Source organism: Psammomys obesus, unplaced genomic scaffold (genome assembly GCF_907164565.1).
Source record: "Psammomys obesus unplaced genomic scaffold, mPsaObe1.curated_primary_1811, whole genome shotgun sequence".
Taxonomy (NCBI): domain Eukaryota; kingdom Metazoa; phylum Chordata; class Mammalia; order Rodentia; family Muridae; genus Psammomys; species Psammomys obesus.
The window spans coordinates 893070-908743 of record NW_026596356.1 but is presented as its reverse complement, the minus strand read 5'-3'; the positions used below and the strand labels follow the sequence as shown (position 1 = coordinate 908743).

The following is a 15674-nucleotide window of genomic DNA, read 5'->3' as shown; positions in this document are numbered from 1 at the left end:
CTGTTTTTCACCAGCAAGTGGATAATTATTTTCTCTGTCATGTTGCCTGTGGTTAGAGAAGGCATGGAGTGGACACTCACATGGTTGACAACACAATACCATTAAGTAACATTTGGAGCACATAGACCTGCAAATCTAGTTCCACCAAGGCCTACACTATCTCCTTCTATGGTGTACTCATGGCTCTGGACCACTACACAGCTCCCATTGATACCAGACAGAGCAGATGCTAGAACCGGAGAAGATGAGGTATTGCTTTGTACCATTCTGCACAAGACTGAGGAAGAGGTGGTGGCAACTTTCTCAACTACTGGATAACACTTCCATAAACCCTCCCATACATAGGAGGTGTGGGATCTGCCACACACTGGTTCTACTACTAGATTTCATTCTAAGACCCGTGATTAAGGCCTTCTCTCTCCCCAAACAGTGCTTTCCCATGTTGTTTGGAATTTCCAAGCTTTATTTATCCCACATGTGCAGTCTGCATTTGTCTGAGATGTAATCAGACAAATCCTGTTCTATGTAATCAGATTTCTTTCATTAATAAGATTCTCCATGATGCTGTTGTCATCAGACTCTCACAGAAACCATCCAGCAAAATTAATCAGTATTTAATTTGTTCTGTCACTGTTCCTAATAATTATTTTTTGCCTTAGTCTTTGTTTAATTGTTTGTTTAATTGTAATTATAATTGTTGGTACCTAATTCATTCCAGATGGCTACTCTGTGATCTCTGTTTAAGCTTTTTGTAAAACAAGATATAAATATTCAAATTTATAAAGTGTAATAATTATAATACTTTTATAGACTTATTATACTAATTAGAGTATAATACTAATTATACTTATTAATATAATATATATACTAATACTAATTATAGACTTATCAGATATTATAATAGAATATTCTCAGTAAGTATGCATTAACTGAGAACTTACAGATATAAGTAGTTGAGACCTGTATACAGTAATCAAGAAGAGTCCATTCAAATTCAAAACTAATGGATAAGATGAACATTAAGCTTAGATACTATCGCAGTGGTGGCTCATGCCTGTAATCCTAGCACTCAGGGGGCAGAGGCAGGTGGATCTCTATGAGTTCAAGACCAGCCTGGTCTACAGAGTGAGTTCCAGGACAGCCAGGGCTACACACAGAAACCCTGTCTCAAAAAACAAAACAAAACAAAACAAAACAAAACAAAACAAAAACAAGATACTATCATGGATCTGACAGATCTAACAGGTTGTCTAGAATGTAAATTATGAAAAATTATAGTGCTGTGATTATACAAATTGTCAAAATTAATGTTCCTAAAATGAAACCCCTAAGGAAATGTTATAGCCAGATCATTTCTGTAGATTAAGTCTGCCTACAGAGAAAACTGGTCAATATGATACACAGACCATCTGCAGAATATGGCACAACTAGTTAATCTGGTGAGCACTCTGACCACAATTCTCTTAAGCTTTGTTTCTTGCCATGTAATCCTTTCCTTTCAGTGTGTTCTTGCTGAACATGCTGTGACTTTGCTCATATCTTCAGCTTCTTTAGGTTTGTTTTCTAACCCATTGATGAGGCTGAAATTGTATATCCTTATAACTGAATCTATTCTCAGGAAAGTAAATTTCATAAAACGCTCTTGGTCTTCAGTAAACCATGGCCTGTACTTTTAATCCTCAGAGTATTTTTTCTTCTGCCATAGATTATCATATTATTTTTTTCTATTGAATTTCTAAAATTGTTATTCCTGTATTTGTGATAGCATGTTAGTGGCTTCACAAGTCATTCAAGGGAGACAAAAAATGTGATTTACACATTTTGTGAAGTATGAGAAAAGAAGCAAGCAAAGAATGAATGAGGATGCTAGAACTACCTTGTCAGTTGAAAGTTCCCAAATACCTTTTAAATTTCTGTATGACCACCTTTGACTGTGCACAGTCTTCCAACGAGCTTTCTGAGAGACCCTTTCACATCCTTGTTCCTAAGGCTGTAAATGATTGGATTCAACATGGAAGTCATAACTGAATAGAACACAGAGATGACCTTATCTTTTCCACTCATTGTCTTGGAGTTGGGTCTCATGTAGGCAAATATTCCAGAGCCATAATAGAGGACCACAACAGTGAGGTGAGAACCACAGGTGGAGAAGACCTTGAGCCTTCCTTCCCTAGACTGCATCCGGATCACAGTAGAGATGATGTTCCCGTAGGAGACAAGGATGAGTGAGACAGGAGCTAATAGGATAATCACTCCAACTGAAAACAGAGCCATTTCAGCATGGTAGGTATCAGCTGAAGCCAGCTTTAGGAGGGCAGGTGGCTCACAGAAGTAGTGATTGATTACATTCTGTCCTTGATAAGGGATACACAGTGTAAACACACTGTCCACTGAACACGCAAATGCCCCACTTACCCAGGAAACTACAGCCAACTGGACACAAACCGTCTGGGTCATGATGGTGGAGTAGTGCAAGGGTTTGCAGACAGCCACGTACCGGTCATAGGACATGACTGCCAGCAGAGCACACTCTGTGCACCCTGCTAGGAGAAAGACCACTATCTGCATTGAGCATCCAATAAAGGAAATGGTTTTCCTTTTTGAAAGGAAGTGGGCCAACATCTGGGGGACAATGCTTGTAGAGAAGCAGAGGTCAGCAAAGGATAGGTTTTTGAGGAAAAAGTACATGGGAGTATAAAGTCGAGAGTCAGTTTGGATGAGGATTATGATCAGCAGGTTTCCAAATACAGAAAGGAGGTAGACGATCAGGAAAACACAGAATAACAAGATCTGAATTTTAGGATTCTCTGAAAGTCCCAGCAGAATAAATTCAGCTATGTAAGTTTGGTTTCCTCCTCCCATTGATGTTTATTCCTGTTTGCCTGTCATTAGAAGGAAAAACAATGTTTCAGTCCTTTATAAATGGTTGTTGGTTAGCAAGTGCCCCCTCCTGATTCTTAGCTTCCATCTGTTTCCCATTAAGTGCTAGTTCCTGAGAAATTGCACAGTAGTGTATCTGTATCCAAAGAAGTACATTCTGTTTTGTTTGTTTCATTCTTCTTAAGAGAGAAACTCACTGTGTAACTCGGGATGGCTATGAACTCAAGACTCTCCTGCTTTGGCCTCCTAAGTGCTGGAATTAGAGATGTTCTTCACCACATCTAGTTTCCACAGAAATTTTAAGCACATTTTTCCTTGGTTTTCTATTTGATTCATGAACATCATGTGCTATATAGATTTTTGTGCTTAATCCTAGTATCTAAATAAGGTTAGATGAGCAAATTACCATGTATCTATATTTAAAAATGTATCTTTAGTTCAATTACACTTATAAATTATATTTCCAGTTTTAAAACTATCTTTTGGTTCAACTCCATTTTCCTGTATTTACTGTCTGAAAATAAAGTAAACTTACTTTATTAATAAAAAAGTATTTTGTGCTTTTAGATTTCAAAACACATAGCAGCTCATAAAAAAAAAAAACATATGTCAGTAAGATGTTTGTTTGTATTTATCAGGTTCAAATAAGGATTTGTGGCCCAAACAAAAAAAAAACTGTACATATTACTTCTTATTTTTCATCTATAGATATTTTAAAGTATAAAACAACTATTGAAATGGTGATTGAAGGTAAAAGAAAAGAAAATTTTATAACCATGCACTGTGTAACTCTAGTCTGTGAACAATTATTTTATGTGAAAAGAGAAAAAAAAGAAAGATTATGTTACCTATATAAAACCTGTATAATGAGATTCACATGTCCTGGACATAACTTGGTAAGTGAACAAAGCCAAGACTGAGCAAAGGACTTGATCCTCTGAATGGACTCTCAGAGCTTCGGGATAGAAAATCACAGATTATCTCTGACTTTTGTCAGGATCCTGAGTTCCTCATTAGATTGGGTTCCATGAAGATTCTGGGTCTAGAACTGAATATATAGTGAGACCTTATCTGGAGAAGCAAACAAAGAAAAGTACAAAGAGTTGCCCTCTAAAGGGTATAATAATATGGGAACAATGAGAGATAGAATTCTGGAATGATAACTTTTTTTTTAAATAGTGGCTAAGTTTGTAACAGCTTTGTTTGTCATAGCCAGAAGCTGGAAACAACCCAGATGACCCTCAATTGAGGAACAGATACATAAATTGTGGTACATCTACACAATGGAATATTACTCAGCAATAAAAAACAAGGAAATCATGCAATTTGCAGGTAAACTGTGGGAACTGGAAAAGATGATCCTGAGTGAGGTATCCCAGAAGAAGAAAGACACACAGGTTATATACTCTTAAGTGGATATTAGATATATAATATAGGATAAACATACTAAAGTCTGTACAGCTAAAGAAACTAATCAAGAAGGAGGACTCTGCCAAGATACTCAATCTGCATTCAGAAAGGCAAAGAGGATGGACACCAGAAGAAGGAGAAAACAGGGAACAGAACAGGAGCCTGCCACAGAGAGCCTCTGAAAGACTCTACCCTGTAGGGTATCAAAGCAGATGCTGAGACTCATAGCCAACCTTTGGGCAGAGTGCAGGGAATCTTATGAAAGAAAGAAGGGGGAGATAGAAAGACCCGGATAGGAGAGGAGCTACTCATGGAGAGCAACAGAACCAAAAACTCTGAGTACAGGGGTCTTTTCTGAGACTGATAATCCAACCAAGGACCATTAATGAAGATAACCTAGAACACCTGCACAAATGTAGTCCATGGCAGTTCAGTGTCCAAGTGGATTCCATAGTAATGGGAAGAGGGACTGTCTCTGAAATGAACTGATTGGCCTGCTCTTTAATCACCTACCCCTGAGGGGGCAGCAGCCTTACCAGGACACAGAGGAAGACAATGCAGCCACTTGTGATGAGACCTGATAGACTAGGATCAAAAGGAAGGGGAGGATGACCTCACCTATCAGTGGATTGGGGGTGGGGCATGGGTAGAGAAGGGGGAGAGAGGGGAGGGTTGGGAGGGGAAGAGGGAGGTGGCTACAGGGGGGATACAAAGTGAATAAATTGTAATTAATAAAAATTAAAATTTAAAAAAATCAAAAAAATAGTAGTTAAGTATATGATTATACTCATGATTTAAAATTTCATTCCACTTTGCACTTAAAATTTGTGTACTTCTCTGAAATTGTGCTATACTTTAATGAAGCTTATTTATTAAAGGTTTATTTAGTCTTTCAATATGTGTGCATATCTAAATGTATGAGAGAGTGTGTGCACACACATGTTCACATGTGTGTATCTGTGCATTGTGTGCATGCATACATGCAGATCCCCACGGATGCCAGAAGAGGTCATTGGATCCCCATGAAGCTAGATTCACAGATGGTGGTGAGCCACCTCAGTTGAGTGTCAGGAACCATTCCTGTGCTCTACAAGAGCAGCAAGTGCTGTTGACTACGAAGCCATCTCTTCAGCCTTGAGAAGCATATTCAAGAACGTGCCACTTGGCAACTAAGATTATACTGTTTCAGAATAGAGTGAGTACTTCTTAAACACCTGTAATAGATTGTCTAAACAAGTTAACTGGTTTATCTGACATATTATATTATATTTTTTCTAAAACTTTCTGGATGGAAAAAATGGTTTTGAAAGATAAAAAAGAGAAGACAACAATGAAAATAGCATAGGAAAACAGAGTGTGGGTAAACAGGAAGATAATGTAACACTGTGACATGAAAGCATAAGGGACCTATTTGGGGGAGAGGAAGAGGACCTACCTAAGAGGCAATCCAGGAGGATGAGAGCGAACGGTGCTGAGGGGATGAATAAGAACAAAATATAACCACATAATCACAAACATAATAAAGCTCCTCAGGTTTTATGTTCACTTAGAAAATTAATAGTAAAATATAAAATTAAAATGGTAGTTTAGAGATGTACATTACCTAAAGGCCACAGCAGGCAGAACTTCAGCAAGTGTCGATCTAAATACTCAACATGCTTCTGTACATCCTGCCACATAGTCTTCAACTGTCAGCCTCACCAAGAACTACATGCCTCCTTGCTGTGTCCAACAATAAAAATAAAGTGATTTGCAATAGCATTTAATAGCATTAAGATAAAATCTAATGTATGGGATGAGAATCCCTGAAGAGCTTATTTGTATTTACAAATGAAACCAAAAAGAATTGTGAGCAAAAGAAAGTGGCTATTAGAATGATAATTGACAAATACTTTAATTTTATTATTGCATTCATGTGTGTTTATTTATTTTATTTTTAATTAAGTAATTATTGTTTTTTTAAGTTTAGTTTACAATATATTTGAATATAAAAACACATACTGTGACAAAATGTTGTTTTAAAATTTTTTTTATTAATTACACTTTATTTACTTTGTATCCTCCCTCTAGTTCCCTCTCTCCTCCCCTCCCATTCCCTTCCTCCCCCTTCTCCACAAATGCCCCTCTCCAAGTCCACTGGTAGGGGAGGGTTTCTTTTCCTTCCTTCTGATCCTAGTCTATCAGATCTCATCAGGAGTGGCTGCATTGTCTTCCTCTGTGGCCTGGTAAGGCTGCTGCCCCATCATGGGTAGGTGATCAAAGAGCAGGCCAATCAGTTCATGTCAGAGACAGTCCCTGTTCCCATTACTATGGAACCCACTTGGACCCTGAATTGCCCTGAATCTGTGTTCTAGGTTATCTTCATTCATGCTACTTGTTGGAGTCTCAGTCTCAGGATAGACCCCTGTGCTCAGAGTTTTTGGTTTTGTTGCTCTTCTTGTGGAGCTCCTGTCCTCTCCAGATCTACTATTTCCCACTTCTTTCCTAAGATTCCCGGAACTCTGCCCAAAGGTTGGCCATAAGTCTCAGCATCTGCTTTGATAGTCTGCAGGGCAGAGCCTTTCAGAGGTCCTCTGTGTCAGACACCTGACTTGTTCCCTCTTTTCTCCTTCTTCTGATGTCCATCCTCTTCGCCTTTCTGGATAGGAATTGAGCATTTTAGCAAGAGTCCTCCCTCTTGATTAGTCTGTTTATGTGCACAGATTTTAGTAGGTTTATCCTATATTATATGTCTATATGAGTGAGTATATACCGTGTTTGTCTTTCTGCACTCAGGATCATCCTTTCCAGTTCCCACCATTTACCTGCAAATTGCATGATTTCCTTGTTTTTTTATTGCTGAGTAGTATTCCATTGTGTAGATGTATCACAATTTCTGCATCCATTCCTCAGTTGAGGGGCATCTGGGTTATTTCCAGCTTCTGGCTATTACAAATAAGGCTGCTACAAACATGGTTGAACAAATGTCCTTATTGTGTACTTGAGCCTCTTTTGGGTATACACCTAGGAGTGGTATGGCTGGATCTTGAGGAAGCACTATACCTTGTTGTCTGAGAAAGCGCCAGATTGATTTCCAGAGTGCTTGCACAAGTTTACATTCCCACCAGTAGTGGAGGAAGGTTCTCCTTTCTCTACAACCTCTCCAGCATGTGCTGTCACTTTTTAGTTTTAGCCATTCTGATGGGTGTGAGGTGAAATCTCAGGGTTGTTTTGATTTTCATTTCCCTGATGACTAAGGATATTGAACATTTCTTTTTTTTCTTTTAAAGGGTATCAGTTAGTAGGGTATCAGGTGCTACTTTAATCCATTATATTTTTCTACACTATCATTCTTTTTTTTTTTTTATTTTAGCATGCATGGAGATAACCCAGAACCCCTGCACAAATGTAGCCCATGACAGTTCAGTCTCCTAGTGGGTTCCATAGTAATGGGGACAGGGACTGTCTCTGACAGGAACTGATTGGCTTGATCTTTTATCACCTCCCTCTGAGGGGGGAGCAGCCTTACCAGGCCACAGAGGAAGACAATGCAGCCAGTCCTGATGAGACCTAATTGACTAGTATCAGAAGGAAAGAAAAGAAGTCCTCCCCTACCAGTGGACTTGGGGAGGGGCATGCATGGAGAAGGGAGGGATTGGGAGGAAAAGAAGGAGGGAACTACAGGGGGATACAAAGTAAATAAAGTGTAATTAACAAAATGTTGTTTTTAATTAAAAATACAAAGTAAGAAATATAATAGCAGGTGATCCATAGGCAAACATTAAACAAAAAAAATTCTTGACCACTAAGTGAGGTTTTTATCAAATAATATAGCTCCAGTTACACATTAAAGGATGAGCCATATGATGACACTGTTACAAAAATACAAACCCACAGAACACAGCCCAGTTCTAACGATTTTGCAGGTAACTGTGGCCAACCCACTCCTCTAGTGCAAACAATTCCGAGACTAGAACGGCCCTAAGGACAAAATCTTGGAAATGGAAGCATCACAGCGTGGTGAACCCAGTGGTACTATTTTTTCCCCATAAGGTATTTATGGACTGTGGGCATCCAGGAAGTAAAATGTTAAGGAAGCCTTCAACAGTCTTAAAATAGTGGGAGGCACAAGATAAGAACTGTCCTCTGCTATCAGTGGACTGGGGAAGGGGCATGGGAGGAGATGAGGGAGGGAGAGTGGGGTTGGGAGAGGATGAGGAAGGGGGCTACAGCTAGGATACAAAGTGAATAAATTGTAATAAAAATTGTATTAAAAAAGAGAAAAAGGTAACTAACTAAATATTAAAATTATTTTTTAAAAAGAACTACAGCATGAGTCTTCCTAAATTTAAGTGACACTAATCTAATATTTAAAGTCTTATTTGTGATGATCTTGGAGTAAGAAATGAGTTGAAAATATACAAACTGCCCAGTGAAAAGAAACACACTGTGCTTTACATGAAACAGTCTACCCTTTACTTAACTCCCTGACAGAATCTAAACACATTCTCTGCACAGGTGGGTAACACTGAGAAACCTAAGCCAGCTTTGCAATATCCATGCACAATGTCTTGTACTCAACAAACCATAATTACAAAGCATAACATACAATCAGAACAAAAACTGAGAGACGAAAAGAAAAAAAAATAACATGGAATAATATAGGAAACATGATAATGCAATTATTAGACATCATATTTAAATATTATAAACCATCTATATCCATGATAACAAAAAACAGAATAGAACATTTAGTCAGAAAACCAAAAATCACTAAAAGAAGAAGCAATGATTTTTCATATCTTAAAAACTGAATTATTAAAGTAGATGTAGAAGATCTTCAACAGAGCTTATACACAGGGAAGAGAATATTAGTTAACAAGAAGATATGAAAAGAGTGGGTTGTAAAGACAAAATAAGGAGTGAGAAATATAAATATATCAAAAATTTAACAAGTCCCAGAGGAAAAGAAAAGAGTAGACACAGTACAAGGAACAATTGAATAGATAATGGTTAAGAATTTACAAATTTGATGAAAAGATCTATTCATATATACACACAAGTGTGACAAATTTAAGGATGACTATATAAATCTGAGTCTCAGCATACTTCTTACTCAGAGGAAAACATGGAAAAAAGTGTCAGCCTGTTATAAATAAAATATAGAATATGTCGAATATTGTTACCTCAATTATAGAGAAAACACATTCCAGGAAACTGTTCTTCTGTGTGTGATATGAATCTTCTCTGTCCTTCCAAACCTTGAAGGAAAAAAGCGGGGAAGCCAGCATAAGGCTTCAGATCACCAGAAACAGAACCCTGCTCCATGGCATGAAATCACTAAAAGGGACCTGTGGGATCAGAGCGGTGTAAGCAGGGAAGAAATTAGGTTTATAATTTGTGGAAACAGTTCTGGTGGAACATGACTCCTTACACTAGGGTGTTTTAAAAGACTAATAACTAGGGTGGGTGAATAGGGATCCCTGTAAGACAAAGGGCACTAAAACTCGAACCGTGTGTAAGGGTTCTGTATCACTCCTCCTTAAGAAACACATCACCTGCTACTTCTATGCTTATCATTTCTCCTAATAAAGAAATAACAGAGAAGAGGAAAAGCAAACAAGCATTAAGCTTATCTTTCACACTAAGATTTCTAAGGAATATGTTGCCCGTGTCTCCAACAAGCTCCAGGTGATATTTCGATGGCTGCATATACCTCTTTTTGCATTTGTTTTCCTCGTTTTATGTCAGTCACTTTTAAAGTGTGGCACTGTATTCAACTTCACTTAGACATTTTTTCATTTTATTTTTTATTTATATTAATCACAGGTTATTTACTTTGTATCCCAGCCGTAGCCCCCTCCCTCATTCCCTCCCAGTCCCACCCTCCCTCCCTCATCTCCTCCCTGCCCCTTTCCAAGTCCACTGATTGGGGAGGAGCTCCTCCCCTTCCATCTGATCCTGGTTTATCAAGTATCTTCAGGACTGGCTATCATGTCCTCTTCTGTGGCCTAGACATTTTTTTTTCTCCTGATGACACTGCCTTTTCTTTATCTCCCTTTTTATCCTCCTTTTCTTTTTGCTCCTTTTCCTCCTTTTGTCACTTTCTGAGCCTACACATCTCGGTGTATAATCTCTTCTACCCCCTCTGACTTCAGTTGTCATTTAATGATTGGCAATTCTTTTTTTATTTAATTTAATTAACTTATTTATTTATTTATTTGTTTATTTATTTATTTATTTATTTATTTATGTGTTTATTTGGCAATTCTTAATTTGCTGCAAGCAACTGGAAAAATTTTTCGCCATCAGAATTCTGGTTCACAAATGCAACTTTGTATTATGCATCTTTGAAAATTAGTTAAAATATTGAAAAATGTCCATACCTGGTAGAAAAGTACATATATACCTAATGGGAAAAGAAGACGATGTCAATGACCTAAATTTTGGAGACATACAACTTGGTTTGATTCTGAGTTCTCTGAATTAATATACCATCTTTTAGCCTAGATATTTTAGACTAGTTCCAATATTAAAAATGAAGATATTAGTATAATTTTTCTGCTTGCTAAGGAAAACACATTATTTTATATAAACATCAAATGGGAATATGACCCATGATAACTTTTAGTTTTCTAGAATACGAGTAAGTATAAATTCCTTATTATACATGAACAAATGCATATTTTACATTCATTTTATCAATCAGCTTCAGATAAAGACAACCAAAGAGAAGCTATTATACTCAATAATTTTTTTCTGTAACACATACACAATGAATAAAATAGTCTCCTACACTGAAAATGACAGTTTTGCTTTCTTCCTATATTGACTTGATGCTTCTCATGCAATTTAAAGAGTTGTGACATATTACTTGCATTTCTCTATGTATTCCTAGTGCATCCTTCTCTGAGTTTCCAATTCTCTAGATTCTGTTTATTTTACGTCTATCATGTTTCTGCCTCCTGTGTTGCCAAATACAATGCATTAACATATATTAGAACAATCTTTTAAAATCCCAATCTTACCATTTGAAATTCTCCTATTTAAACCAATTCCTTAAGTTCTTCTGTGTGGGCCTTATTCGAACATATACTTTCACCACACAGCATCTCTGACTGGCTGCAGAGGTCCACAAGCTTGCTTCTCCCATCTCTTGCCTCTCATTCAGTGTCCGTGTCAGGCTCAAGCATGGACCTGAGCTTGTCTCTAAGGTTTCCCCATCTAAATTTGACTTCTTGCTTTATGAACTAGATACATCCTTAGTCATCTAGCAATACTTTCCTCTGCTGACACCCTCCTTAGCCAAGTTTTTACTAACACCACTAAGCTGAGTTATTTTCTTTTGTATTTTTCAGTTTCTGATAGTTTAATACTTGCACTATTATATTTCTACTACATACGTTTAATTTTTTCCATTTTATTTATGAGTGAAGTATAAAAAACATAAAACCGATTAGACAATGGGATGTACCCGGGAATGGCAGGCAGGAAAAATGAGACATACTTGTTTGGGTGTGCTCATCTATTTTGAGGGAAAAACAAAGAAATATCGCTTTATAAGAACAGTGTACAATGTGTGCATCGTGACAAAAATGGCAGAGCATAACACCAGATTTAACAGGAACAAAAGCTCTCAAGTAGCTGCTGTCCCTGAGACCTTTACGGTAAGCAATTTTCTAGACACGTGGATTTTCAAAACCGAGAATCTACGTTTGCCTGTTGCCTCCTGTTTGCCAGAGATTGGAAAAGACAGAAATACACTAGCAAAGGTCTGGGGAATGTCTGATAGGGTGTAGCTGTAATAATATAAAGTAAGTATGAGAGGCTGTTAACCAAAAAATATATGGCAACGTTTTTTGTAGGATATGGTTCCTGCAGATGTCTATAGGAGGACTCTGTGCTGTTATGTGCAAAAAGCAAAGGACTAAGGGAGAAAAATGAAGATAGGAAAGGACGGAAGGGAGGGAGGAGAGGAGAGGAGAGGAGAGGGAGAAAAGGAAGGAAGGACAGAAAATGATGCTGGAGCAGAAAAGCTAATTCCTTGAAGACTAGCAGAACCTTAATGAGGTGAACACACCTTGACAAAGTCCAGGTCTCACCTGTGGACTATCCTTAAGAGTGCTCAGAGTAGCTGGGTCACTAGCAAGAGACCAGTGGACTCAGTGTGAAAGCCAGAATACATCCAAACATTTCTCACTGTATTTTTATTCCTAGGCACTTAGGAGTTTTTCCCCATCCTGAACCTTGTCCAACCACCTATCTCGAAGATACACACCTAAATTCTCCCAGGGACTGAACAGAGGAATTTCCTAAGAGGAATTTATTTAAAATGAGATCCTAGGAGCTGATGTAAACAAAAGGTTCCCTTGAGCTTGCACTTTATGACAAGAGCTTTTGAATTAGGCTTATAAACAGGTACTATAAATCTCTCTTGATTGCAAACTTTATTAAAAAGATAAAAGTTTAAGTAGATACATAGACTCTAAGCAAACTATAGTTCACCATGAATGCCAATTTTTCGTATAATGAGACATTGCTCTAACACTGCCATTGTTTAATCCAATAATCAAAGAAAGATAAATCATTTCTATTAGCTAAGGAACTAGCACATTGATTCTATCTTAGGCTGATAAATATGCAAGACTTAACAGAAAACATTAAAAACGTATTTTTATTTTTAGTGTTTCAATTGAAATAGAATTATGCCATTTTCCCCTTCCTTTCCTCTCTCCAGACCGTCCCTCTAGCCCCTCTCACACTATTTCATCCTCAAGTTGATAGCGTCTTTTTCGTCATTTATATTTATTGCATGCATGTGTGTATATGCACAAATATATATAAATGCAGCCTGTTAAGTCCATTTTTGTGTACATACAGTTTCAAGGCTGACGGTCTGCATTGGTGACCAATAGGTCACCGTTAAAGCTTAAATTAATTCCAATGTTTAGTTCAAACTACTTGATACGTTAGGTGTGGTGGCATATGCTTATAACCATGGCAGTTGGGAAAGTGAGTTAGGAGACTTCAAAGTCTGAGGCCAACCTGGCTACACAGCAGGGGTCTATCTTAATAGAAAATAAACCAACCACTAGAGCTCTGTAGGTGTGGCTCCTGTGTCACATGTGCGTCGGCAGGGGGCAGAGAGGAGAGTGCTCTGACCTCTGAACATCTGAATGATGAGTAGCCTAACATTCTCTGAAAAAAGCAAGCCTGAGATGACCACCAGTTTGGCAGCAGAGGGCCCAGCTAGCCTGAGATGGCCAATCACTGGTCCAACACCAGGCCCAGATTCAGGGATTTCAACTGGCCCACCCCAACATCTACCCCATCTATGCTCTGCTGGAGCATAGGAAAGGGCTGGTCCTACAGATCCAAAACTCCAGGATCTCCATGACACAGGGCAACACCAGGATATCTGAGAAGCATCCCAGTGAGGCTCCAGTATTGATAGAGTAGCAGAAGCCAGAGGCCTCATACCAGACCAAAGCGTCATTGCAATGAGCACTTGAAAGCAAAGGAACGTGGACAGAAGGGTGTACTGTGGGATACACTGTGACACGCTACAACTTCCACATGGGATTTTTTTTCTCTCTTGAGGGATAGTTGCAAGGGTGGAGGAGCAGGTGTGACAGGGGAAGGAGATAAGTGGGGATTGAAGTGCATGGTGTGAAATTCACAAAGAACCAATAAAAAGTTTAAAAAAATTAAAAAGAAATTAAAACATATGGTAGATTATATGTAACAAACTTTAAGTGGATTATAAGTCAGTTTGTAAGATTTATTTCTTAAGTGGATAGTCTTGCCATCCCTCCTCCTTCTAACACTAAGAATAACTTTTCTTCATCTACTGTCAGTTGCTACACATTCAGATTACTTGCTTTCTTCCAGTGTTTACTTCAGGTTCCATCTTAAATGTGTCAGTTTTAACATACATTCATATTGAATCATGAAGATTTCACAGCAGACCACACGGGAGGATCTACACAGGAGGAGAGCTTGATAAACTTGACCAAACTCTGCCCAATGGCAGCGTCACTGCAGCGCGCCAAGTGAAACACTCCTCAGTAATGCTGGCTCTCAGCCTTGGAAAGATCCCAAACAGACAAGACAAGTGCTTCTTGAGAAAATTTCCAACAGATAAGTAGCATTGACTTTAACAACCTGCCAAATTTGGGTGTTCCTTGTCTTGGATCACTGGAGATTGGACAGCACTTCCCAGCTACGGGCGCTTTGGAACATCTTTGAATTTTGACACTACTAAAGTTCTTCAAGTATATGTGACCTGCTTTTGAAAGTAGACCCATCAGTCTAGGAGACTTTTGGACTCCGATGGTCACTTCCCTGCATGTCCAGCATTCTGGACAAAGATTATTTATCTCAGCTTGCCTCCCCTGTCTCAGAGACTTTTCTGCATGGCTTTGAACCTGCTGATTCTTGGTGAACAATACATTCTCTGTGGTATAATAGTTTTGTTTTTCTTTGTAATTGAAGTGGCTTCCCATATAAGATACTCTTATTTGATACACTTCTAACATACTGCAATCAGGGCAATAGTTGTGGTGAAAGAGTCCTGAATTTTTACAAGCACTGGTGTTTCTGAGGCACAGTAGAGATTTTTTTCCTCTGATGTAAATGAAGCATCATATCATTTAACAAGAACTCCCAGACTAAATGAGCCAGCTTCATTTTGTTGTCCAGGGACTGTTGGTATCACTTGTCTGAATGCAAGGCACATCATTCTCAATTCCATGACTGCATCTGAGACAACACATCGTTTTCTGTGGATGTGACTTTTAAGATAAGCGCATCTCTATGTTAATTTGACACTGAGGACTAGTGAGAAGACACCTGACTGACGGCTGTGAGGCAGAAGTCATGGTTCTGGGTATGAGTACAGGGATCCTGTTGAAAGTAGGGCGGGATGAGCAGATCTTCAGCTGCCTTTCTCGTTTACACACAGACATAAGATGTACAGTGGAAGCACTGCTCTGACTGATGTTAAATGTTGTAGTTGTCAGGATACCAGCAGTTTAGTCCAAAGGCCAACACCATGCAGCAACACGGAGTCAGCAAAAGCCGCAAGACTCAGTTGGAGCGCTTCTCTCTGTGAGGTCATGTGTAAGTCATGTGTTGAAGCATGAAGATCAGCTCAGCGATGTCAATCCAAAGAACGATGTCTCACTGTGTGTGGGCCTCTGTATAAGTCCTCTCCTCATAGCCCACCCACGGATATTCCCAGCGGCCAAAGTCAGGCCCCTCACATGTGAGAGCTCACAGCAAAACAACATCACGTGACCAAACTTTGTTCAGAAACTTCTTCTTCACCATGGCCTCTGTGTTTATATTATGTCTTCCAGTTGAGTGTTTTTATGTGATTTCAGAGTGTGCAAACAAGTGGAATT

General features: G+C 38.6%; 1 protein-coding gene and 1 pseudogene across 1 annotated transcript; one reads left to right on the top strand and one right to left on the bottom strand.

The window, feature by feature from the left end:
* Positions 1-1905: 1905 nt before the first annotated feature.
* On the bottom strand, positions 1906-2895 carry LOC129669229 (olfactory receptor 2D3-like). The gene has a single exon (XM_055597395.1). It carries the CDS (start codon positions 2860-2862, stop codon positions 1906-1908), a length of 957 nt encoding a protein of 318 aa, XP_055453370.1. The 5' UTR covers positions 2863-2895.
* Positions 2896-13353: 10458 nt separating this feature from the next.
* Positions 13354-13465, top strand: LOC129669298 (small nucleolar RNA SNORA17; annotated as a pseudogene).
* The last annotated feature ends 2209 nt before the right edge of the window (positions 13466-15674 follow it).